This window comes from Narcine bancroftii, chromosome 5 (genome assembly GCF_036971445.1).
Source record: "Narcine bancroftii isolate sNarBan1 chromosome 5, sNarBan1.hap1, whole genome shotgun sequence".
NCBI lineage: Eukaryota > Metazoa > Chordata > Chondrichthyes > Torpediniformes > Narcinidae > Narcine > Narcine bancroftii.
The window spans coordinates 250,603,226-250,628,777 of NC_091473.1; the positions used below are offsets into that span (position 1 = coordinate 250,603,226).

Genomic DNA, 25,552 nt, shown 5'->3' on the forward strand with positions numbered 1-25,552 from the left:
GAAACTGCCCTCGAATCTGGTGGTGCGTGAACTCTCACTCATGAATCTTCTTTCCCACAGAGGTGGTGGGGGAGATGAGAGAGTGGCTGGAGTGGGAAAAACATTTGGCAATTTCTGGAGCAGCAGGAAGTGTCGATGGAGCAGGCGGATTATTTGTGATGGTCTGAGCTCCATTCACAATTCTCTGCAGTTTCTTTGCAGATTTGGGCGGTGCTGTTCGTTCAGAAGGCAACACACTACAGCAGACATCCTATACCATAGGTGCTCTGCGATTAGTAAGGGAATACTTAAGGTGGTATGTGAAGAAAAGGTTGCAAAGCACTGTCCTGGAGAAAGCCAGGCAGCTTGGCAGTTTTGTCCACACAAAGAAGATTAAGCTGAGAAGGCCTTGTTCATTATCCAACGTTCGAAACATTACGTTTCTCTGATGAAAGGACTTGGACCTGAAATGTTTGTTTTGTTTCTCTTCCCATGGCTGTGACCTGACCTGTTGAGGATTTCCAGCATTTTCTGTTTTAAAGTTAGAATTCTCAGTTCTGTAAGGGTCCCAACAACTTTTAAAATGGGGTTCAGATACTTATCACCAAGATTTATAGCCATAAATAGGAGATAATTTTACCCCATGAGCAGGCACAATTTCTACAGTATAGTAACTGATGCAGGAAATTCTTCCAGTCAGTGATTCTGATACCCCTTCCTGGAAGCCTACCTGCTTGGGATTCAGATCTGCCACAGGCTTGGGATTAATCTGATTTGGTTAATCTATTGAATGTGTAAAAAGACACAATATTTTTAAAAAGGGAGACGCTGCTGTAATGGAGCTGTGCGGACCCAGGAGAGCAGTCCATTGAATACCCATAGCCAATAGATGAGATTCTGCGTCTTCTTGAAAGTACCTGGAGAGATCTAGCTGCACTAGGTGTCGATGTTCAAAAGAGGATGAAGGTTTGGCAAAAAGAATTTCAATAAATTTAAAATGCTGCATTTAAGCAAATGTCTGTCAGATAGGATTGCTAAGAACCAAGAACACACCTCTGCAAGCAAACCATGATCATTGCATGGAGGCAGGCAACAATTCTGGTCAGGAACTCAACCTGATGAATGTTGTTTCTTTACTCTATGCCTTCTTATTGCAATTTGTCTGTGGACAGCTTTTACACAGGACTGACAGAGATAAAGTCTGAGAAGCTCTGACAGCTGTGAGCCAACAATAAAGGCAGTACTGATCACATCTGACAGTTGCCAAAGGCGACAAATCCTCGAAAGCTTGCGGGAGAGTATAAGGTTTAATCGGGTTCCTTCCATCAACCTGCTAAAACTTATTAAGCTTTGATGGCCTGCTTTAGCTTTTTACTGGGACATCATGATAATCTGCTCCACACTGGGCCTCGCGACAAGTATTGGTTGCGTGGAGCGGGCCTCAGGTCTTTCTCAGCAGCTTAAATATACACCAGAGTGCTCGCCCTGCTTGAGGTGGTGCTGGAGTGAGGCCGCACACCAGGAGAGCAGCCAGTGTGGAATCTGGATTTTTAAAAAAATCAATGTTGGGGATTTGTTCAAGGGTCGTCCCTGACACTCTCACTCTCCAGGTTGCTTCACAGGGGAGGCTGACCTGTAACCTGAGCAATCCGAAGTGCTCCATAATCTTGGCTACAGGTGAAGTTGCCTGGTTACACTGCTAGTTATGTATTCCATTTATCACAAACAATTAAAGTGGATGGGATTGGCATAGACAAAGTCTTCTCTACATCACACCACTTAATGGAAAACTAACAATATAACAACTTTTAATGTTTCACAAACTAAAATAGTTACTGGGAATAGTTCTGGTCCACTCATACAGATAGAAAGGATGAAATGGGCTCCCATTTATCTAGAATACATGAAAATAAGCCAATGCTCTTCCCTTGTTGACAAGGGGCATGTTATACATTCCAAGTGCTTTTGTGAAATGGGAGTGACCAAATTGTTTCTGCAAAATGGTGTAACAGATGAGCAAAAATATATGTTATGAGTCACATTCTAACAATATGGAGTTTCTGTTTCTGTGTTGACTTGCCTGGATAGCACGCAAAACAAAGATTTTTACTCTATCTCAGTGCACATAACAATAAAACACTTCAAATCACTCAATTGTCAAGCTTAGTGCGATTAGCATAGCGGTTAACACAACATTATTTCAGCCCTAGTGACCCAGGTTTTGAATCCCGCGCTGTCCGTAAGGAGTTTGTACGTTCTCAATGTATCTGCGTTGGGTGCTCTGGTTTCCTCCCACCATTCAAAACGTTGGGGATTGTAGGTTAATTTGTGTGTTATTGGGTGACATGGGCTTTAATGGCTAGAATCGGCTTCTACCATGCTGTAAATAACATTTTAAAAAATGTAAAAATTTCTCTGATGAAGGGTCTTCAACCTGAAGTATTAGCTCTGTTTCTCATCCCACAGACGAGTCCCAACCTGCTGAGTATTTCCATTGTCTCCAGTATGTTCGGTTGTTGTTTTGGAGTTTTTGTTCCTTCAACAGAGATTTGAGCTCAGATTAAGTTGGTCATTTTGAAAGAGTGACTTTCGATGGAGAATATCAGCAGAAATTGGCAGCAGAAGGAATTTTGGAGACCATCTGCTGAGGAAGTTGCACAGAGTGCAGCAGGTAAAAGGGAAAGGTGATCTATTTCAAGGGGAATGGTCTATTAGGGAAGTCTTACTGAAATGTGCAAGTTACAATTGAGATCAATGCATAGAACTGCATTCAGTTTTCAGCCCCCGTTCTATAGACAGTTAATAATGCCATGGAATGTTCACAAGGATGCTCCCAGATATGAACAGATCGTCCTGTGAGGAATACATAAATAGTTTAGAACTCATTGAAATTAAGAAAAAATAAGGGGCCATCTTATGAAATCTATACAAGATTCAAACATGTATGATTCTTTGGGGTGAAATGGGGTAAATTATGTGTTGCCTCATAGGAGAATCCAGACAAAAGACCATGGCCTCAGAATAAAGTTGAAGTTCAGGTTTGATATCATGTGTACTGAGCTGCAGTGTGAAAGTCGGTTTAGCATGCAAGTCAGCCCATATACAGTACAGTAGTAAAAACCGAGCGTGCAGATTGACAGAGAAAGATCAGTTAGAACACTGCAAAGGCCACATATTTTAAAAGTGTGGAGTCATTCAGGCTTCTGTTAATGGCCAGAAAGAAACCGTCCTTGAATCTGCTGGTGCGTGAACTCGCACTCATGGGCCAGAATGGGTAGACCATTTGGCGTTTTTCTGAAGCAGCAGGAAGTGTAGACTGGGTCGATGAAGCAGACGGGTCTTTTGTGATGGTCTGAACTGCATTCACAATTCTCTGCAGTTCCTTGCGGACTTGGGCAGTTCCCGTGCGAATATACATCCTGAAAGAGAATTTCCATTTAAAATTGAAATGAGAATTTCTCTTCATGAGGGGAGAGAGTTTTTAGAACTCCTTTGCCACAGAGGGCTGTGTACAGAATCGTTCTGTTAATTTAAAATTGAATTATTTTTCTAAGCGGTCAGGGAATGAAGGGGTCTGGGGAAAGTGGACGAGGAGTATTGAACAACCATTGCAGAACAGGATGGAGCAGATGAATGACCTGTCCCAACAAGAACATTTTGGAGATTAATTATACAGCTATCATGAAGGAGTGTTGTTGCCTTCTGAATGGACCACACACCCAAATCTGCAAACTCCACCACTTGGATGATATTTTCAGAAGCTTCAATTAACCAGCTGTAGCATCTTCACCAAGTCACACAGAATCCTGACTCGGAAAAATATCATTACTGGGTTTAAATCCTGGTGCATATTTAAACAGTAACTGTATTTAATTGCATTTTCTGTCTTTTTTTAAACAAAAAGTCAATTGTTTACTATTACAGATTTTTTCCCGCAACTTCTTGTTTCGCTGCAGCAAGCAAGAATTTTGGTGCATGTGTACATCGTACAATGTGTACGACAATAAACGTTACCATTAACTTCCCATCAACAGAACCAATGGAGCACCTGTAACAGAATTCAGGGAGGCAGCTCACAACCTGTTTCCAAGGCTCGACAAAGAAATGGGTGAGGTAGCAAAAGCCCAAAAATGTTGGAGGAACTCAACAAGTTTTGCAGTGTCCATAGGAGGTAAAGATATTAGAATCAGAATTCATTGTCACAGAATTTGTTGGTTTCTGGCAGCGTCACAGTGTAAATATTGCTCTAAAATTACATTTCAAAGTAAATAAATTATCGCAAAAATAGGAGAAAGTGAGGTAGCGTCTGTGGTTCATTGTTCATTCAGAAATCTGGTGGCAAAGGGGAAGGAGCTGTCCTTGCATGACAGGGTGTGTGTCTTCAGGCTCCTGTACTTCCTTCCCGATAGTAGCAGTGTGAAGTGAGCATGGTGAGGGTCCTTGAGGATAGAGGCTGCTTTCTTAAGCCGCCACCTCTTGCAGATATCTTCAATGAAGTGGACACTGATGCCCATGGTGGGGCAGGCTGAGTTCACAACTTTCTTATAGTTTTTTCTTGTCCTGTGTATTGGTACCTCCATACAAGACAGTGATGCAACCTGTAAGGTAAAACATCATGAGATGGGAATGTGTAAGGAGTTACCCTGTGCAGGGCTGTAACAAGAAGGGGAGGTGTCCTTGTACTCCTGTTAGGTAAAACATCATGAGATGGGAATGTATAGGGCTGTAACAAGATGTGAATGCATCCTTGTACTTACAAGATAAGAGAGACATTGATGGATTGAGAGGCAGGAAGCTAGCAGGGAAAGGATAGCAACAGTTTTAGTCATTGGACAAGTAATGATATGATGATGTTCTAAGCACGTATCCAAGGGTATAAAAAATCACCATTTTGCTGATAACGGCAGAATGCATTCTCCGACTAACATTGTTAGTTGCAAGTGTTACAATCCGGTAATAAAGAACAAAGAACCCTGATTTCGACTCAGTCTGGTGTTTGTCTCACTCATTCATGGACAAAGCAGACCTAACAGTTCACAACTTTCTTATAGTTTTTTCTTGTCCTGTGTATTGGTACCTCCATACAAGACAGTGATGCAACCAGTCTGAATGCCCTCGATGGTACATCTGTAGAAGTTTGCACGAGTCTTCGGTACTGTACAAAAACTCCTCATTAAGTATCGCTGCTGGTGAGCTTTTAAATTTAAACTTAGATATAAAGGCCACTTCAACCCACGAGTCTGTGCCACCCAATTTTTACACCCAATTAACCTTCACCCCCAGTACATTTTGAACGGTGGGAGGAAATGGGAGCCCTCAGGGAAAACCCAAGCAGATACTGGGAGAGCATACAAACTCCTTACAGACAGTGTGGGATTTGAACCCAAGTCCCGATCGACAGCACTGTAAAAGCGTTGAGCTAACTGCCAACCTTCTTCGTGATTCTTTGTGATCCTTAGAGATATTGACACCCAGGAATTTGAAGTTCTTAACCCTTTTCACTGCTGACTCCTCGATGAGGACGGGTTCATATTTCAACCAACGTTTCAGGCCTGAGCCCTTCTTCATGGTGAAGAATGGGTAAACTGCTGTCCATCCCAGAAATGTTCTTATCCCATAAAATAATAATAAAAACAAAAATCTTGCTTTTCACTGACACACAAACAGCAATCAATTTGTTTTTTGAATATTGTAAGGTAAAACATCATGAGATGGGAATGTGTAAGGAGTTACCCTGTACAGGGCTGTAACAAGATGTGAATGCATCCTTGTACTTACAAGATAAGAGAGACATTGATGGATTGAGAGGCAGGAAGCTAGCAGGGAAAGGATAGCAACAGTTTTAGTCATTGGACAAGTAATGATATGATGATGTTCTAAGCACGTATCCAAGGGTATAAAAAATCACCATTTTGCTGATAACGGCAGAATGCATTCTCCAACTAACATGGTTAGTTGCAAGTGTTACAATCCGGTAATAAAGAACAAAGAACCCTGATTTCGACTCAGTCTGGTGTTTGTCTCACTCATTCATGAACAAAGCAGACCTAACAATACATAGGATGCCAGCAGCAAGATGGACTAATGCAAAGGTGGTTAATTCATTTAAGAAATACTGCCCTGAGGTTCTGTATAGGACCTTTCCATCAACAATTATTTGCTTGTTTTTCCCTTTGGAAATCTGATCATATCATGTCGAATATGTCACCTTCAGATCTCCTTGGTTTTAATTGGATTTCCCCGTTCAGGTGGTTACTTATAACCAATAATCCCAACTAAATGATTAGGTTAGAAGAAGGATAAGTCAAAAGAGCGAAGAGGAAAGGTCTTGACAGCAGTGTTTTGTGTGTGCATTGATGTGTTGGAACATCGGCTGCTGCAGCAAGATCCTTTTGGAGCTTTAACACAAAAATTGGAAGGAATCCCAACCACTCACTGTGGAAGAACTTCATTTTTGTCTTCATCTGAACAGCTCCGACCTTCTATTGCACTGGAAGTGACCGCAGCTTCAGAAATGGGGAGTGGAGCGAGCGCAGAGGACAAGGAGCTTACCAAGAAGTCAAAAGAACTGGAAAGGAAACTCCAAGAAGATGCAGAGAAAGAAGCCAGAACTGTGAAATTATTGCTTCTTGGTAAGTTCAAATTCAAGTTTATGTGTCAAATGTACCAAGATAAGGTTTAAAAAATTTAGTGATACAAAGTGGTTTTTTTTTTATGGGTAGTTTAGCTAGGCAGGGAGTATGGTTAGTTTGACTCTGTTACATCACCAGCGATCAGTACCAGGGTTCAAATTCCACACTGACTGTAAGGAGATTGTATATTCTCTCCGTGTCTGCATGGATTTCCCCGGGAACTCTGGTTTCTTCCCAGCATTCAAAATGTACCAGGGTTGTCGGTTAATTGGGTGTAATTGGCTCATGGTGAATGACTAAATTTTAAAATTTAGACATCTCTTACTTAATGAAGTGTAGAGATGCAGAGTGCAGAGATGGCACAGAGCAAATGATTTTATAGTCGTGAGGTACGTTCAGGCATCTGATAACAGTAGGAGGGAAGATGTACATGATCTCACACTCATGAACCTTCTCAATGGGAAGGGGGAAAATCACTCAGCTGAGATATAAACTGAAATGTTTTATTTAAAAGGTGCTTTCAACTTACTTACATTTTACATGGATTATACAAGGCTAAGTTAGTTTACTGATTTTAATTTTAGTGAAGTTGAGATTGGAATCTAAAGGAAGAGTTGCTAAATCAAGTCTTTGGAGAATGGGAGAGAAAATTACCTCAGCCAAGAATTTGTTGTTTGTTTGGTTAATCTATTGAATGTGTAAAAAGACACAATATTTTTTAAAATGGAGACGCTGCTGTAATGGAGCTGTGCGGACCCAGGAGAGCAGAGAGCAGAAACACAGCACTGCTCTGCAGGGACCTACTGCCCGGTGCTAATGCTGACAGCTCTGTACAAGCTGCTAAAGATATTTTTTTTAAATCCTGAAACCCCGGAGGTCTGTGCCCATGATGGCAGTGTCTGTCCTCAGCTGTGTACCATGAGGGGTTGCAGAATCTGAGGGACCTATGGACTGGTGCAGGGTACCAGAAACAGGGAGAACACCCCTCATTGTGAGGGAGAAACTTAGGAGATGATCCTGCAGGACAGTGACCGCGGCAGCGGACCAGCAAGGTCACAGGAGCTGAAAGACCCATTTAGGCTGCAGGCAGTTGGCGACTTGCAGTTGAAGGGCTCAAAGTGCTGATGACTGGTTCGTGGGAACTATGTGTTGGAATCAGGATTCGAGAGAAAGAAGGGCTGCTGAGGGGTCTCAGGCACTGAAGGCTTCCAGATGTTTGGATCTGGAGCTCGGGTTGCTGGTGGTTTGAACTGGAATCTGTGCAGTTGCAGAGGCTGCGGGAGCGCTGAAGGCCAATCTATGGACACTCAGTGTCTCTGAAGGGCCTCTCTTTTGGTTCTATTGTTAAAGGCAGTGGGCAATGCCTTAGGGCAAACAAAAATTGGACGTTATTATGTATATTACATTTTTAATGAATTATTATGTGATGATGAAAAGGACTGACCTTTGATATTGAATGAACTAATCAGTGGAAATGGGTAAAATTAAAACCCGATAGTGTTCTGAAAAAAAGACCTTACATTTATACAAGGAAAAAAACACACAAATGCTGGAGAAACTCAGCTGATGATCTATTGTCCTTTCAGAGTTTCTGTTTTACTGCATAATAAGGCAGCAGATTTATTACTGACAGCCTTGTGCCCCAAGTTCAGTAACCTCCAGTGGTTCTTTAACGCAGGAGATTGTCAAACGTCGAAATCTGCCCTCTGACCACATCCTCTTGAGTGTTGACCACTATTCTCAGAAGCTAACTGAGGCAGCAGAACAAATCGTACCTTTGACATTGAAAACTAACAGAACGAAGAAATCATTTACGTAAGGGAGACGGGCACCCCTTTCAAGGCCAACGTTTACTTCTAATTTCTACTTGTCCTCAACAAGGCAATCTGAGAATGCATATGCGAACCATTGTAGTTCATGGTGTGAAGGGGCTCCCAACATTGCTGGTGCAGAGAGAATTCTAGGGTTTGGACTGTGATGTAGAAGGAATGGTGATTAAAAATAATAATAAATAATAAGATCTCAGCGGGTCAGGCAGCATCCATTGTGGAAAATGGATAGTGGACATTTTGGGTCGGTGCCCTGCTTCTGGACCATCCATAGATGATGCCTGAACTGCTGAGTTCCTCCAGCATTTTGTTTGTTTCTAGATTCCAACATCTGCTGTCTCCACTAAGCAGTCATATATTTGCAAGGCAGGAGGTTGTGTGACTTGAAGTGCCTGCAGGAGGTGGTGTTCCCTTATTTTTATTGGTTTTATTTTTCTATACTATGGAGCCCAAGGCTCTCAGAGGCTGGGCAAGGAACTGCAGTATTATATGTATCACTTAATTTCAAGGGTGGTCAGATTTTTCTGCAGATTTTTGAATCTCATTCTTTCCCTCAAGCTAAATGTTTAACAAACCAGACTCATTGCACCCTCCACCAGGATTACCTTTTTAACCTTGCGGGAAGACTTTTGGGAATCACAACCAGTGGTGATAATGGGGTTGCTACTGAGCTTTCGACGACTGAGACATGGTGAATTGATTGAATCGTTTATTGTTACGTGTTCTGAGATATAGTGGAAAAACCTTGTGTCGTGTGCTCTCCAGGCAAGTCATCCCCTACCCAATACAGCTGGTAATGCCAACAAAACTGAAGCGCATGGTTTAAATTCACATCAAGAAAAGTGCAGAGTGTAGTGTAAATGAGAAAAGGAGAGATAAACAGTGCAAGGCACCACTGTATACTAATAGGTGGTTCATTCAAGAGGCTGATAACAGAAAGAATTGTTCTTAACAGTGCACAAACAGAATTCTGAATAAACTCAGCAGGTCATGGAGCCTCCATAGGAAGTCAAAGGCAGCTGACATTTTTGGTCTGAGCCCTTCGTTTGGAGTGTTGAAAACCAGGCAGATGCCTGAATAATATGGTGGGGGGGGGGAGAGGGGGATGGGGGAGGAGTACAAGCTAACATACATTAGGTGGATACAGGTGGAAGGGTAGAGGAGAAAGAGCTGAGAAGTGATAGGGAAAAAGGATGTTTGGATTTGGGTTCTTGATGGGAATTGCTGGCCTTCAATTTGTCCTGTAAATCCAATTTAAAAACTCATTTAACCAGCAAGGGGAACTTGCATGAGTCAATTAAGCATGCTGATTCTATTTGCATGCCGTCCCTTTCAGGTATGAATGACGGCGCACCATCTGGTTGACTGGTGCTGCTTGGGGCAAGAAATCTGCTGTACTCATTTGGTCTGCTTCTTGTGACTCCAAGCCCATAAGGCAGTTCACTCTTAATTGTTCTCTGAAATGGTCCAACAAGCCAGTTGGACCAAAATGGCCACTGTAATAATCAGCGTATGAGCATTGACAGGAATATTGGCCACAACAAGGATCTTGTTGAGAACCAATAAAATCCCCCTTTCTTGGAGGACTGGAAAGGGTGCAGACAAGATTTGGGACTGGGGAGATTGAGTTACAATGAGAGGGGAGATGTATTAAAAATGTAAAGGCAATGCGCTAACCACTAAACCAACTGTGCCGCCCACAATATTCTGGGTCTTCTCTCTCTGGAGTGCAGGAGGCTGAGGGTAGAACTTACAGATGTATCTAAAATAATTAGGGTTCACTTGCATCCCAGTAAATCGGCCATTCAGTGTCCCGGGATAGGAACGGGGATTTGGCCTTTCACATTAGACCACTCCTAACCGGGACACTGAATGCTGTCACACTTGCAAGGGTCTATCCCCGGCGTTTGGTCTGTTCTACCTTTAATTGGAAGTGCCCGCAATGTTGATGCCTGTTTCACACTTGCCTGGATCTCAACGCCGGCATCTTCAGGTGCCGGGGATTGTACTAGGGGTCGAGGCCAACAATCCCCGGTGTGAGATGATGTCATCTGGAGCCAGCGTTGAGCAGATTTTCCTTTCACACTTGCCACTTTAAAGGCCGATTGGGGTTTGATTCCTGGGATTGCTGGCAAGTGTGAAAGGGGCTTAAGATAAATTGTTTCTTGTTTTTCTTGAAGGTAGAGGAATCTAAAATTAGAGGGCATACCTTTAAGGTGGAAGGGGAAAGATTTAAAAGGAACCCAAGGGGTCTTTTTCCACACAATGAGCAGAGAGTATATGGGACAAATTGGAATACATTTTAAAGCTGAAAGTGGTACAAAGCAAAGGAAATCATTAATAATGCAATCGGGCAATACACACAAGTGCTGGGAAAGAAATGGGTGACAAATGTTTCAGGCCCAGGCCCTTTGTCAAGATATGAGAACTTCTTCAGGGTAAATAGGCATCACTCGAAGAGACAACGTGGTGGAGCGCTCAGGCCCGAAACGTTGCTTACCCTTCAATTCCTATCGATGCCTGCTGACTCACTCCAGCACTTTTGTGTATTGCATGGCAATCACTGCTGACTTACCTGTTTTTAACTTAATTACTGCAACCATGTTCATTCAACAGGCACAATGAAAGGAAAACATATCTATAAGATTGCTTTACAATGAAAAAGAGAAATGGCCTTCAAAAAAAATTGGAAATATTTATGAATTGATTTGCCATCCTTCATTGGTCATTGGTCTCTTGTTTTTTAAAAAAAATATAGTGATAAGTCTATAAGCCAAAGGAAAGTTGTGACATTTCAGTTATTGGTAAAGCATGGTGATATATAATTCAGTAAATTGACTTGGGGCAAACAAAAAAGGAACAGATGGAGAACAGCACAACAGAAAATTCTCAAGCATGTTATGGACAGAGGCTTTCTTACAACATTTAAGAGACAAATGTTGTGGGAAGGAGAAAGGAAATGGGAGCCTGGGGAAATACAGGACATCTGTGTGGGAGCAGGTGAATAGCCAGGTGTTCTATCTCCTGTTTTCACAGTGGGACACTTAGGTAGGGGCAGCTGCCTGCAAGCTCTGATTCACTTTGCTATTTACATGGCTTTTAATGAGTTTGTACTCCTATTCTTTATCCAACAGGGATGATGTATTACATCAGACCACACACAAATCCCCCCAATCCTCCTCCTTTTCAATGATTGCTTCAGTAAACTACCTGTCAAGCATCTCCAACACATACATCAGCATTTGCTTTATGAAGTCTGCAGTTTCCAGAGAAAGATTAAATTTAAGCAACTTTGCTTCTAACTTCAGGGAGTTCTACCATAAGGATGGGCACTGGACATTCAGCAGACAATAATTCCATGGAGTTTCTAAGCTTTGACTGCAAAGGAGATTTTAAATTTTTTTTTTGATTTTCCAAGATTTTTATGTCCAAATAAACAATACATTTTCCCCAATCAATAGTGTACATCATGCAGAGTTTGTTTTATCCCCTAACCCTCTCCCCACCCTCCCATACACTAATACAAAAAAAAATAAAAGATTATATAAATTAAACAAATACAAAGATCCAAATATCATTAAAGTCAAAAACCTTTTAGGGAACTTGAGAAGAACCCAAAGAAACCAAAATTAAAAGGAGAAGGAACAAAATGCAAGAGCCTGTTGCCTGCGCCATGGTATTCACTTTATTTAAAAGGGTGAGAATTACATCTGTGTACCAATGCAGATAGGGCTGCCACACCCTAACAAATGTGCCATATTTCCTCCTCAAATTGTCCGTGATTTTCTCCAGGGGAATACAACTCTGAATTCCCATATTCCATCGTGTAATATTTAGTAGGGAGTTGGAATTCCACATGACCGTTATACATTTCCTGGCTACCAACAAGGTGGCCTTTACAAAGAGAATTTGGTATCTGGACAGTTTAAAACTGTTCATAATGTTTCCCAGAAGGTATAATTCCAGATCCTGTGGAAAATCCACCTTTGTAATTTTTTTTTTCAGATTGACCCCAGGTTTTCCCAGAAGGATCTCACCTTTGTACGCAGCCAGTTTAAATGGATAAAGGTTCCAATCTCCACATCACACCTAAAGCACATTTCCAAAATTTCTGAATTAGATTTATGTAATTTTTGTGGCATGAGGTACGGTTGATGAAGGAAATTGTATTGAACCAAACTGTACCACCAGGTATTGATAATTGCTACCATGCTGTCCAGACACAGATCTGACAAGCACCGCTCGTGGATTGTTGTGGCCAAGTCCAACTCCCACCTTTCTCTCAACCTGTGTAAGCCTGGCTTTGTACCCTCACTATGGAGTAGGAGATACATCATAGAGATAAACTTGAATGCATTCCCCTTTCGAATTAGAATCTCCATGTCACTACACATGGGCAGGGCCATAGATGGTCCCAAATTATCCCTTAAAAAAGATCTAAGCTGAATATAGCAGAAGAAAATTTTATTAGGAAAATCATTTTTATTCCTCATCTGTTCAAATGACATGAGCTGCCCTTTCTCATAACAATCCTGGAAAGGAAAAATATTAAAGATTGTGGGAGAAAATAAAGGGAGTGGACTGTACTCTTTGGAGTATAGAATGAAGAGGGGGGATCTTCACAGAGGCATTTCGAATACTGAAAGGCCTGGACAGAGTAGATGTGGCAAGGATGTTTCTCATGGTAGGGGAGTCTAGGACAAGAGGTCGTAACTTCAGGATAAAAGGGCAGCAATTTAAACCAGAGATGCATAGAAGTTTCTTTAGTCAGAGGATCGTGAGTCTGTGGAACTTACTGCCACACGCGGCAGTGGATGTGAGGTTGATGGGTATATTTAAGGCAGAAATTGACAGATTTTTGAGTAGTCAAAGAATCAAGGGTTACGGGGAGAAAGCCGGGGAGTGGGCCTGAGTGGGATGATGAATCAGCTCATGATTAGAATGGTGGAGCAAATGGACCGACTTCTCCTCCCATATCTTGTGATATTGCATTGTTTTTTTTAACCAATCATTTTCCTTCTATGCTCTGATTCTTTTCTTGATAAAATATATTTTTATTGTGTTAACATATAAATCTTACATTCAAAGTCGTGATAAAACTACCTGTAATAACAGGTCATATATATATCTATATATAGATAGATAGATAGAAAAAAACTACATGACTTGATCTAAACAAAGGATCAGTTTTGTGTAATTTAATATGATCTATCACAATCATATTTAACCCATATTTAACATTAATCTTAATTTGTAAAAACCCTAAAACTAAGTCTAATTTGTTAGATGTCTCTGATTGTTAACCCCTCCACCTCTGTGGCCAGGTTCTCTCCATCTGTACTGTCCACATCTGCCATGAGTTTAATTAAATACCTCCATCTATTTCTACATCACCTCCTCTCTCCCAACAATTTCAACAACAGCTTTTTCAATTTATTCAAATTACAGAATTCCCTCACCCCTGGAATCATCTCAATATATTTCTTTTGCACCCTTTCTGAAGTCTTCACATCTTTCCTAAAGTGTGGGGTCCAGAACTGGACGTCATCAAACTTGTAAAGACTTATCCTTGCTTTAGTGCTCCGTGACTTGATTTATAAACTGTACGATCGGCTTCTTCTTAAGAATAAATTAATCTTGCAATGGTTAAAAGGTTTCTGTCTCATTGCTTTGAGGTAGGAACAACAGATGGTGCCAACTAGAAGGCCATGCACATTTTCAGAGGTCATTTGAGTGGTCTAGAGCCAGAAGGAAGCCTCTCTGCCATAGAAACCAGCAGGGTCACCCACCATGGACGTATGTAAATAAGACCATGTGGCCTCAGAAGACTGCAGGTGCACAACTCCTGGACTCCTTTGGCTGATCTCAGCTGAAGCAGATTGTGCAGGATGAGACATCTGAGGGAATTTAGGAATTAGCAGTGGGAGGCGTAATGGGCGAGACCATGGCAACATTTCAACTTTTCAGATTAGTTCCTTATCCATGAAAGGGATTACTGCTAGGAATGAAGATCTTAACCTGCCAGCTCTGAGCTGGAGTAAACATTTAATCAGCAAATACCATAGATAAGTCAAATAGGAGGGGTTTGTGTGGGCAGTTTGTTGTCAGCTTTTCTTTAAATCAGCTTCTTTTATAAGTACGTCCTGACTGAGACCACCCAGATAATCCCTGCTCAACTTGCCAAAAGTAGAACAAGTGTATCCTGCGGCCAGACCCCCTGGGATGGCACTGCCCCTCCCTCAATGGTCCCAACACTCACTTCGTACTGTTTCCCACGAGAAATTACTTCATTATTTTAATGACAAACTCCACACCTCAGCCAAGGTACTGGGATCGGACTAGTTGCAATAGACAATTGAATCCGAAAAGTTGCTGCTGCAGTTTAGAATTGAGAACAAAATATGTAGATTACTCATTTATCAGAAATTAATTTTAAAAACAACCACAACAAACATGACATAGACTTGCTGGTATCACCAAGTCATGGTCCTGTTCAAATATTGATCATAAAGTCAAGGATATTACAGCAACCATTGAATTGATAAAGCCTGCACTGGGTCATCAGATTCTGGTAACACGATTACAGCATTTGCAAACCAAGCCCAATGCAATCTGCACAAATTAAAATTCCTTACAGTACGTTAAGGAGTTTGGAATGACAGTGGGTGTCAGGAATGTCTGGCTTGACTTGTACTGTTGGAAAATTCCCCTGTTAAAATATTAACGTCATTTGAAAGCCATGAACTTTATATTAAAACACAGCTGGGAGGAAAAATAATAAGGGTGTTCAGAGAATTTTTATATCAGAGTGAATCTCTCATTCTAATCTCTCTCCATTCCTGAATTTATACCTTCATGGGACGTCGATGTTGCTTGACTATGCCAGCATTTATTGCCCATCCCTAATTGCCCCGATAATAAGTGGCAGTTAAGAGTGAGTGTTTCCAGTTACACCTGCCAATGCTGGTAGGAAGGGTAGATGGCAAAGTTTTTAAAAAAAATTGCAATAACAGAGATCTGAACACCCTGGAAACGAGAGTTTCATCATTGAACCAGATGGGTTTTCAATGTCATTCCCATTCTTTGGTTCTTATCCTTACTGGAACTAGCACTTGTTTTTCTTTAAATTCCAGATTTATTTAATCATTTGAATTTAAATTCCCCAGATACTGCAAAATGATTTGAACCCATGTGTTTGACTCAATCATTCAAGCACTCATTACTTGCCTAGCAACTTAACCATCACACAATGTCTATAATTGAAAAGTTATTTGCCAGTGTAAAGTTCCTTAGGATCTGGTGGAAAGTACTGAAAGCATGCCAGTCTTTCTTATACATTGAATATTTGAAAGGAGACCATTCAGCCCAACTTGACGGCATGCTGGCCTTGCAATTTTTGAGAACTACTGTGGATCTGGGGTGGGATGTCAGGCTCAAGAGGGAACAATTGATCTCAGACTGAAAGCCCAAAGCTTCTGTTGGTATTTATGCCAAATGAACACTGCAGACAGTGGCCCAAGATTTATTCACCGCGACAGCAATCATTTGAGAAATTGTTTCCCCTTTATAACACACATTTAAGAGATATTTAGACAGGTACACAAATTGGAAAGGCTTAGAGGGTTAAATGCAAGCAAATGGGACTAGCTTGGTTGGCATGGACACCTCGTGCATAAGGATCTGTTTCCATGTGGTAGAGCTCTATGAGCTTGTGACGTCAGGGCTCTTGGTCATGGTTCGAGGTGAAGCAAGGCCCATCTTTGCACAAGAAGTAAGAAGCATTTATTTTCTCATGAAACCATAGGGGCTTCAATCTAATAAACAGAGAGATGGAACAAGTGTAAAGGCAGTGTTCATCAAAGAACAAGAATGGAGACCAGACTGCTGGCAACCTTCAATAAACACCGGACTGCAAATTTTTTCAAAAGGTTTGCATCCTGAAAAATAAAATTGGGGATTATGATAGACAACTTCAAGTTGAACACAAAGATCATTTCAGATTTGCTGTATCATGTAAGAAGTTGGAAAAAAATTAAATTAACTTTTATTGAATTTAGCCTGTTTAATCACATAATGTTGCTGGCACACTGCGTTAGTTCAAGTAACCTAAAAATATTTTGCCACTGATTTTTGTTTGTACTCAGCATCTGATGCCTTTCGTGCCAGTGACCAACAATAGTCAACCAGTATTGATGGATTGCAGTTTGCCCTGATACCACTTTGATCGCAATGTTCCAGGGTAATCTTTCACTGCATTCGTCACTGACTGAACCAAGATTAGCAGGGATGAAGTCCAAGTGTGAATACAGAAAATGAATTTTCAATGACTCGTTGCACTTCATAGTTTTGTCTGCTTGAAGTAGACTTAAAATGTGACAGGAAATCACAAAAATAGGTTATATCTATAAAGTGGTTCATGATAGGAAAATTTAAAGACAATTTTTGTGATCAGCCCAAAGTCCATAAAATACACCCAAAGGTGCTGAGGAGGCAAATCTTTATTGTCCATTGTAATTAGTGGGTTTCTTTCTCTTTCATTTTATACTTGAATGATCAAGGTGACAGAAGACAACGATTTTATAGAGTGGTTCATCTCAACCAACAGCCCATCAGCAACTGGCTGATGTGGAGAGGTGCATATACTGCAGAGAAGAGCATTTGCAGAGTCATTTTAACCACAGAATTTAACAAGTTTTCACAACTCAAACCCTCACAATAGTTGGTATTTGGTCTAATGTAGTGTAGAAATCTTATCTTAGGAAAGCCATACCATTCTAGCACTTGATCTCTTACGGAAACAAGAGTTTCAGGGAAGAGGCAGGAAAGTGGACAGGAGACCAACATTAACTCTTATGTGATTTTACTGAATGTTTGAGGGGTCATTTGGCCTTGCATCTCCTACTGCTATTTTCCTTGACCATTGCTTCTCAATCTTTCAGGTGCTGGTGAATCAGGAAAAAGCACAATCGTCAAACAAATGAAGTAAGTTCAACCTCTCTCATTTTAAAAGAATTTAAATTTTTACTCATTTCACTGACAGAAGCCCACTGTTAATAAAACAGAATTTCAGTGTTAAAACTAGAAACATACAAAGACAGTTTTTTGCTGATGGCCTCAGTCAAGAGCAATTTACACAGCTCACACATTGGAATGTAACAGCATCTATGGATCAAACTGTGAGTGCACATTTCTTCCCACTTGTACAATTTTCAGCTTACAAATTCACGCTTCCAGACAGTTCTGCAGTTCCATCCTTGCTGAGATTTAACTGTTAAAATACAGAGAAAGTGGAACTTTTCTCATCTGAAGGATCATTCCTGTTAATATAAACCTTTTCTGTTTATTCAAACTTTCTGCTTGCTCACACACACACACACACACACACACACACACACACACACACACACACACACACACACACACACACACACACACACACACACACACACACACACACACACACACCCCTCCCTTTCATAGATTCCCTTTACCCCACATATCCCTATAACCAGCCACTTTCACGACAGCGCCCTGATTCTCCACACAAGTTTGGTATTGTAGGTACTTCAGTACGCCTTCAGGATGCAGCACCCAAAGGAAACCCTATAGAGTTACAGAGAACATGCAAACTCCACACAGACAGCAGCTGAATTTGTCCCAGGTTGCTGGGACTATGCAGCAGTTGCATTACCTGCCCTAATCCTAAGATGTTCCAATCTTGAAAAGGAGACAGCCTGCTTTCTTCTAAATATTGGTTGATGTTGTTAAATTCTAGTCCATGTTGATTTTCTTATTTTCTTTATTTCAAGCCACTTGACGTGCCGATGCATTCTAACAGCCCCTTAGACTCAACTGTACCAGGCTTTAAGGGTAGTGAATGAAACACTTTAAGCTGGAAATTAAAATGGATCTGTTTTTGAACGTGGTTTATAATTTTAATATAGTAATTTTAATATAGTAATTTTAATATAGCGATAATTTAACGTGTCACCAACAATGGTCGCCGTTCGGCTGTGTTCATTCACTTTCATTATTGCTTGTTTTAGTATTGCTCTTCTAGACTCTGATCAGGAAGGCTGTGGCTGCTCTGTAATATTTTAATTGTGTGGTATAAAAGTGCACCCTTGCAAACAATATGAGCAGAAAAAAGAAATGCGGTGAAGGTGACGAATGTAATTAAAACAAAAGGAAAGATATGAATTGAATAGTGACCTTCAGAAACCAGAGTATCGCTGGAGCATCCAAATTACTTAAATCTTCCAATAATATTCTACGAATGGGTCCCACAACTTTTCAAATTGAAACTTCCTATCGATTTAATTTTCTCCAAGCTTAAATAGATTCATCTTTCCATTTCATTAAAACTGCTCATCTGGCTATCAACGTGCTAAAAGGTAAAACTTGCTCTTGAGCAGCAGACACAAGTATACGCGGTTCACGAGCAAAACCAAACAAGGCAATTAAAGGACATGGTTCAAGTTTGATCTTAACATTGTTTTTACCTTGATTAGAGACAGGGGCCAGAATAGATTCTATTTTAATTTCTTTTTTTTTCCCTTTTCATTCCTTTTGCTTAGATTAACTGACTATATTTGGGTTTAATTCCTCGTCCTCGATCATACTATCACATTAGATAGATTCTTCTTTTCTTTGGCTTGGCTTCGCGGACGAAGATTTATGGAGGGGGTAAAAAGTCCACGTCAGCTGCAGGCTCGTTTGTGGCTGACCAGTCCGATGCGGGACAGGCAGACACGATTGCAGCGGTTGCAAGGGAAAATTGGTTGGTTGGGGTTGGGTGTTGGGTTTTTCCTCCTTTGCCTTTTGTCAGTGAGGTGGGCTCTGCGGTCTTCTTCAAAGGAGGCTGCTGCCCGCCAAACTGTGAGGCGCCAAGATGCACGGTTTGAGGCGTTATCAGCCCACTGGCGGTGGTCAATGTGGCAGGCACCAAGAGATTTCTTTAGGCAGTCCTTGTACCTTTTCTTTGGTGCACCTCTGTCACGGTGGCCAGTGGAGAGCTCGCCATATAATACGATCTTGGGAAGGCGATGGTCCTCCATTCTGGAGACGTGACCCATCCAGCGCAGCTGGATCTTCAGCAGCGTGGACTCGATGCTGTCGACCTCTGCCATCTCGAGTACCTCGACGTTAGGGGTGTGAGCGCTCCAATGGATGTTGAGGATGGAGCGGAGACAACGCTGGTGGAAGCGTTCTAGGAGCCGTAGGTGGTGCCGGTAGAGGACCCATGATTCGGAGCCGAACAGGAGTGTGGGTATGACAACGGCTCTGTATACGCTTATCTTTGTGAGGTTTTTCAGTTGGTTGTTTTTCCAGACTCTTTTGTGTAGTCTTCCAAAGGCGCTATTTGCCTTGGCGAGTCTGTTGTCTATCTCATTGTCGATCCTTGCATCTGATGAAATGGTGCAGCCGAGATAGGTAAACTGGTTGACCGTTTTGAGTTTTGTGTGCCCGATGGAGATGTGGGGGGGCTGGTAGTCATGGTGGGGAGCTGGCTGATGGAGGACCTCAGTTTTCTTCAGGCTGACTTCCAGGCCAAACATTTTGGCAGTTTCCGCAAAGCAGGACGTCAAGCGCTGAAGAGCTGGCTCTGAATGGGCAACTAAAGCGGCATCATCTGCAAAGAGTAGTTCACGGACAAGTTTCTCTTGTGTCTTGGTGTGAGCTTGCAGGCGCCTCAGATTGAAGAGACTGCCATCCGTGCGGTACCGGATGTAAACAGCGTCTTCATTGTCCTCACCCCAAGTCCAAAGCCCGCTGCGCAGCTCAGACGGCAAAGTCCTCCTCAGCGACAAGATCTCCATCCTCAACCGATGGTCAGAACACTTCCAATCTCTTTTCAGTACCAACCGCTCAGTCCAAGATTCCGCCCTGCTCCAGCTCCCTCAACAGCCCCTAAGGCTAGAGCTGGATGAGGTTCCCACCCTGGATGAGACATATAAGGCAATCGAACAACTGAAAAGTGGCAAAGCAGCAGGTATGGATGGAATCCCCCCAGAAGTCTGGAAGGCTGGCGGCAAAACTCTGCATGCCAAACTGCATGAGTTTTTCAAGCTTTGTTGGGACCAAGGTAAACTGCCTCAGGATCTTCGTGATGCCACCATCATCACCCTGTACAAAAACAAAGGCGAGAAATCAGACTGCTCAAACTACAGGGGAATCACGTTGCTCTCCATTGCAGGCAAAATCTTCGCTAGGATTCTACTAAATAGAATAATACCTAGTGTCGCTGAGAATATTCTCCCAGAATCACAGTGCGGCTTTCGCGCAAACAGAGGAACCACTGACATGGTCTTTGCCCTCAGACAGCTCCAAGAAAAGTGTAGAGAACAAAACAAAGGACTCTACATCACCTTTGTTGACCTCACCAAAGCCTTCGACACCGTGAGCAGGAAAGGGCTTTGGCAAATACTAGAGCGTATCGGATGTCCCCCAAAGTTCCTCAACATGATTATCCAACTGCACGAAAGCCAACAAGGTCGGGTCAGATACAGCAATGAGCTCTCTGAACCCTTCTCCATTAACAATGGCGTGAAGCAAGGCTGTGTTCTCGCACCAACCCTCTTTTCAATCTTCTTCAGCATGATGCTGAACCAAGCCATGAAAGACCCCAACAATGAAGACGCTGTTAGATAGATACTACTTTGTGTAATGACCAAGGTTTCTTACATTGTAACTCATTCAGTTTCTATCCAGAATTATTTAAAAAAAATAATCTTTAATCAATAATTATGTATGGATTTGAATTACATTTATATTAATTTGAAATAGGTATATGATATTTTTTGTTATATTGGTAGACTTTGTATGTAGGATTAATGTCTAAAACACAATAAAATATTTTATAAAGAAAGAGATGTAATAAATGTAAATGGCTCACATTGGAAAAGAAACCAAATTATTAAGCTGCACGAAGATGGTGCATCATTTGCTAAAATAGCACAAGACAAAGGTATGTTTGAACTCTAATCAAGAATAAAGATAAAATTGAATGGCAATAGCATCTTATGTGACTAAAATGATTTGTTAGATGTAGAAGTTCTGCAATGGAAAATCTGGAATGCCTTTTAATGAGCGGAATTGAAGATTGAAAAGAATTCCATTAAGTCAAATGACAATTCAAGCTAAAGCAACAAGCCTCTATTGGACATTAAAAGAAAATGGAAGTGAAAGGGAAACTTTGTTGTGATTGGTTTCACAACTTCAAAAAACACATGGGGCTCCATACTGTTCGAATTACCAGCGAATCTGCAAGTGCTGACAGAGGTGCAGCTTTCTGACTGAACCAATAGAAGTGGTTGGCCAAGGAGGCTACAAAGATGAGCAAGTAAAGAGATGCCAATAAAGCTCTTTGTCATTTTTCAGTTTTATATTATCCCTTTGAAATATTTTTTGCATGTTTGCGTAAGAGTTCTAGGTAAAATAATAAATAATTATAGCATTGGAACGTATTACATTAAAGTACATTGTAATAATGCTTTGAATAGTGTGGTTTTCCATAACACTGAACTTCTTTGGAATGTATTAACTGTGTAATACAAGGTACATTGTTTCATGAACATGAGAGTCGCAGATTGTTAGTGTGAGCAGTTCCTTTGGCCCTCTCAAAGAAAAGACAGCTGCTTTGTTTTGACAGCACCTTCTAAGATGGGCCTTGCAAGACGAGAGCAATGACTACACAAAGATGGTGCCTTCCTCTCAGCAGCCCAGGTCACAGACCATTTTGATGTGTGTTTATTGTTTGAATGGCAGAGTAGTTCAATGTTCTTAGAGAAAGCAGTTTGCAATTAAACTCTGTCAAGAGTCCGGGAAGTTCCACTGGAGGATCCCCGCACCAAAGGAGATTCTCACCAATGGGTAAAGGCACCATAATCGCAGATGATCTACAAAGCGGCAATTTCACCGCTGAAAAATACCTGCAGGTTGAGCCCCCGATGATTCAGTGTGCTGGTGCACAGAAATAATTCAAGCAGAAATTTAGGCGAAGAATATAAAACCTGAAGTGAATAATTAACAACCAAGTAATGTACTCAATGCATTGGTTTTTCTTGTAGAATCATCCATCAAGATGGCTATTCAAAGGAAGAATGTTTAGCATTCATATCGATCATCAATGGTAACATTCTTCAGTCCATTCTTGCGATCATTCGAGCCATGTCCATCATTGGGATTGATTATGGAAACTCAGCAAATGTGGTGAGCAAACATGCTGGTTTAAAAATATTGACAGTGAGACCTTCAAAAAGAGTCTGATTTTTTAAATTATGCTTTGATACCAACAGTGGAATGGATTTCATGACATACTGCAATTAGAAAAAGCACACTCCATTATTGTTACAACATGTTGAAGGGCAATCACAACATCATCATTATATTCTCAGGAAAAAATGACTTTTCTATGTCTCTGTAAGACAGAGAGTGAAGCTGTGTGTGTGTGTTTTCATGTGTGTGCTTAGGAGAGTGAACATGTGCAAGGTGTGTGAGTGGGAGTGTGTGTGTGTATGTAGGTGGGTGTATGGGGGGGGTTGTGCGTGTAGCTAAGGAGGGGACAAGGCTTTCATGAAGCTACTTTTCCTGGATGCACAGTTGCTCCACCTCACTCCCATGGTTCAGCCAAACTCAGCACCCAGGGGGAAGTATTGTAGGCTGTCTCATTCTTTGGGAGGGATTGCAGGTCAGTGGAAATATGATGTAAGTGTAGGGGAAGTTGCTGCAGGATTGCAGAGCTGTGAAATTCAAGCTGAGCATAATCAGTAGGACGACACTGAGGTTCAAGCATCATTTGCCGTTGTCCAGGCAGTGAAGACAACAAACAGCCACTAAGGTTCCTGAAGTAGGTCTTTAATCCTGATCCTTCTGTCCCTGCTTTCCCTCAGACATGCTGATGCTTTTCCCAGTTCTGACAAAGGATGTTCAAACTGAAAGGCCAGCTCTATTCCTCTCTCCACAGATGCTGCCTGACCAATTGAGTTACTTCCAGTATCTTCTGTTTTCATTTCAGATTTTCAGCATTTTGATATTCACTTCTATCAACTTATGGATTATGGTATAAAATTAAGTATAAATTATCTCCACACACATTCCAGGTTGAATTTCTTTTATAAATAGTCTTTGTTGTTTTAGAACAAGTTGGCAACAGGTGTCAGTCAGGTACATACAAGTTCATCCTCAGATTTTATAAATAAGCCAATATAGCAAGATATGTGTATTGTATTAAAAGGACAACGCTGGAGAAACTCAGCAGGTCAAACAGAGTACTTTATGTAGCAAAGATAAAGATACATAACCAATGCTTCAGATTTGAGCCCTTCATCAAGGTATGAGCAAAATGTAGGCAGGCGCTTGAACCAAATGGTGGAGGGGAGGAACAGGAGGTAATAGGTTGATAAGGGAAGGAGGGCACAACATAAAACAAGGGTGAGGGGAGATGGCTCTGTGAATGGAGAGGGAAGTGGGTGGTGAGCTGTAGGGAAGGGAGGGAGAACGAGGAGTGGAGAAGTTGATGCTAATGCCATCCAGTTGGAGAGTGTCCAGATGGCATATCACGTGTTGCTCTGGCATTGTGTTTTACTTCAATCACTGTGTCTGCAGACGCTTGTATTTTACTCTTTGCAGATTGGACTTTGCTTTATGAAATTTACTTATATTTTCAATGGAACCAATGTCAATACAACTCTACTATTTCTCGTGTCCAACGCTTGCAGCTGCGAGTGAATTTCTACCCGACCACCTTTTAATGATTTCAACCTCTTTATTGTCATCACACAACCCAAATGCACCTCATCTTGGAAGGGTTGTGACAATTTACACCCCTAATTTTGTTCTCATTTGTGTTTCCAGGATGCTGGGAGGCAGCTGTTTAATCTTGCAGATTCCGTCGAGGAGGGAACCATGCCCAAGGAGTTGGTGGATGTCATAAAGAAACTGTGGGCTGACACTGGTGTTCAGGCCTGTTTCGAGAGGGCAGCAGAATATCAGCTGAATGATTCAGCCTCCTAGTATGTTGAACCCTGTCGTTTCCAAAAGGCCCAGCCACATTGTCAGATGAAAATGATTATATTAGATTTGGGGGAATAATCTATTTGTTTAAATTGTTTACTGACTCCAGCGCAACCTAGATACTAACCATATCTAGACTCTTTCAATCAATGAATATAAATAAAAATCACTCTTTTCATGAATGACAATCTTCTCCCCCATAATTTTAATATTTTATACCTTACATGCCCACCCCCACTATTTCTTTTAAGACAACGTCTTAGAATTGCGGAGTTGTACAGCCCCAAAACTGGCCCTTTGGCCCATGATGCCCATGCCACCTACCTTCACACATCACTTCCTTAGACTTCTTAAAGGTAGTAGAGGACCTACCTCCACCATGCACTCTCCATGCACTCTCTGCGGGAAACAATTCCACCCCAATCCCCTTTCAACCTCCCTATGTCTCACCTTAAAATTATAACCAAACAAAACTATAAAACTTGACATCTCCACTGTTGGAAAAAGATTTTGACTATCTTCTTTGTCTGTCCCATTCATAATTTTTTATGATTTGACCGGGTCACCTCTCAGCTTCCTCCACTCCATGAGAACATTCCCCCAGCCTGTCTGGTCTCTCTCTACAAATTAATTTTTAATTCAAATTAAAAAAAAGTTTAGATGTAATGGGTCCAATTACACCTAAAAAATCTACCATCTCCGTACGTTTTGAAGGGTGGGAGAGAAACTGGAGTGCCCAGAGGAATCCCACGCAGACACAGGGAGAATGTACACAAACTCCTCATAGTCAACTTACCTGCTCCATCCCAGGCAACGTTATGAATCTCCTCCGCATCCTCTCCGGTCGGTGCAATCACATCCAATCAGAAGCGTTTTACATGCATGTTGGGGATCCATACTCGTGAATAGTGGATGGAGTATTTTCCCTCATGACCATTACTCCCTAACCCAGCGAGTTCCTCCAGCTTCTCTTTGCTTGCTCAAGATTTAGGTATCTGCAGTTTTTTGTGTCTTCCTTTTTCTGTTACTGAAGCTCCCTCCCTCCAAACATTCACACCCACATCAATACATGATCAGCATATTACCAATACCAGAGTT

At 41.5% G+C, this 25,552-nt stretch overlaps 1 protein-coding gene across 1 annotated transcript in view; it reads left to right on the plus strand.

The window, feature by feature from the left end:
* Positions 1–6,493: 6,493 nt before the first annotated feature.
* Positions 6,494–25,552, plus strand: part of LOC138765178 (guanine nucleotide-binding protein G(t) subunit alpha-2) — a 32,394-nt gene continuing 13,335 nt past the window's right edge. Inside the window, exons 1-4 of the mRNA XM_069942075.1 lie at positions 6,494–6,611; positions 17,380–17,422; positions 22,510–22,651; positions 24,296–24,453. Coding sequence (XP_069798176.1) covers positions 6,494–6,611; positions 17,380–17,422; positions 22,510–22,651; positions 24,296–24,453 — 461 coding nt within the window. The remainder of the gene's footprint in view (positions 6,612–17,379; positions 17,423–22,509; positions 22,652–24,295; positions 24,454–25,552) is intronic.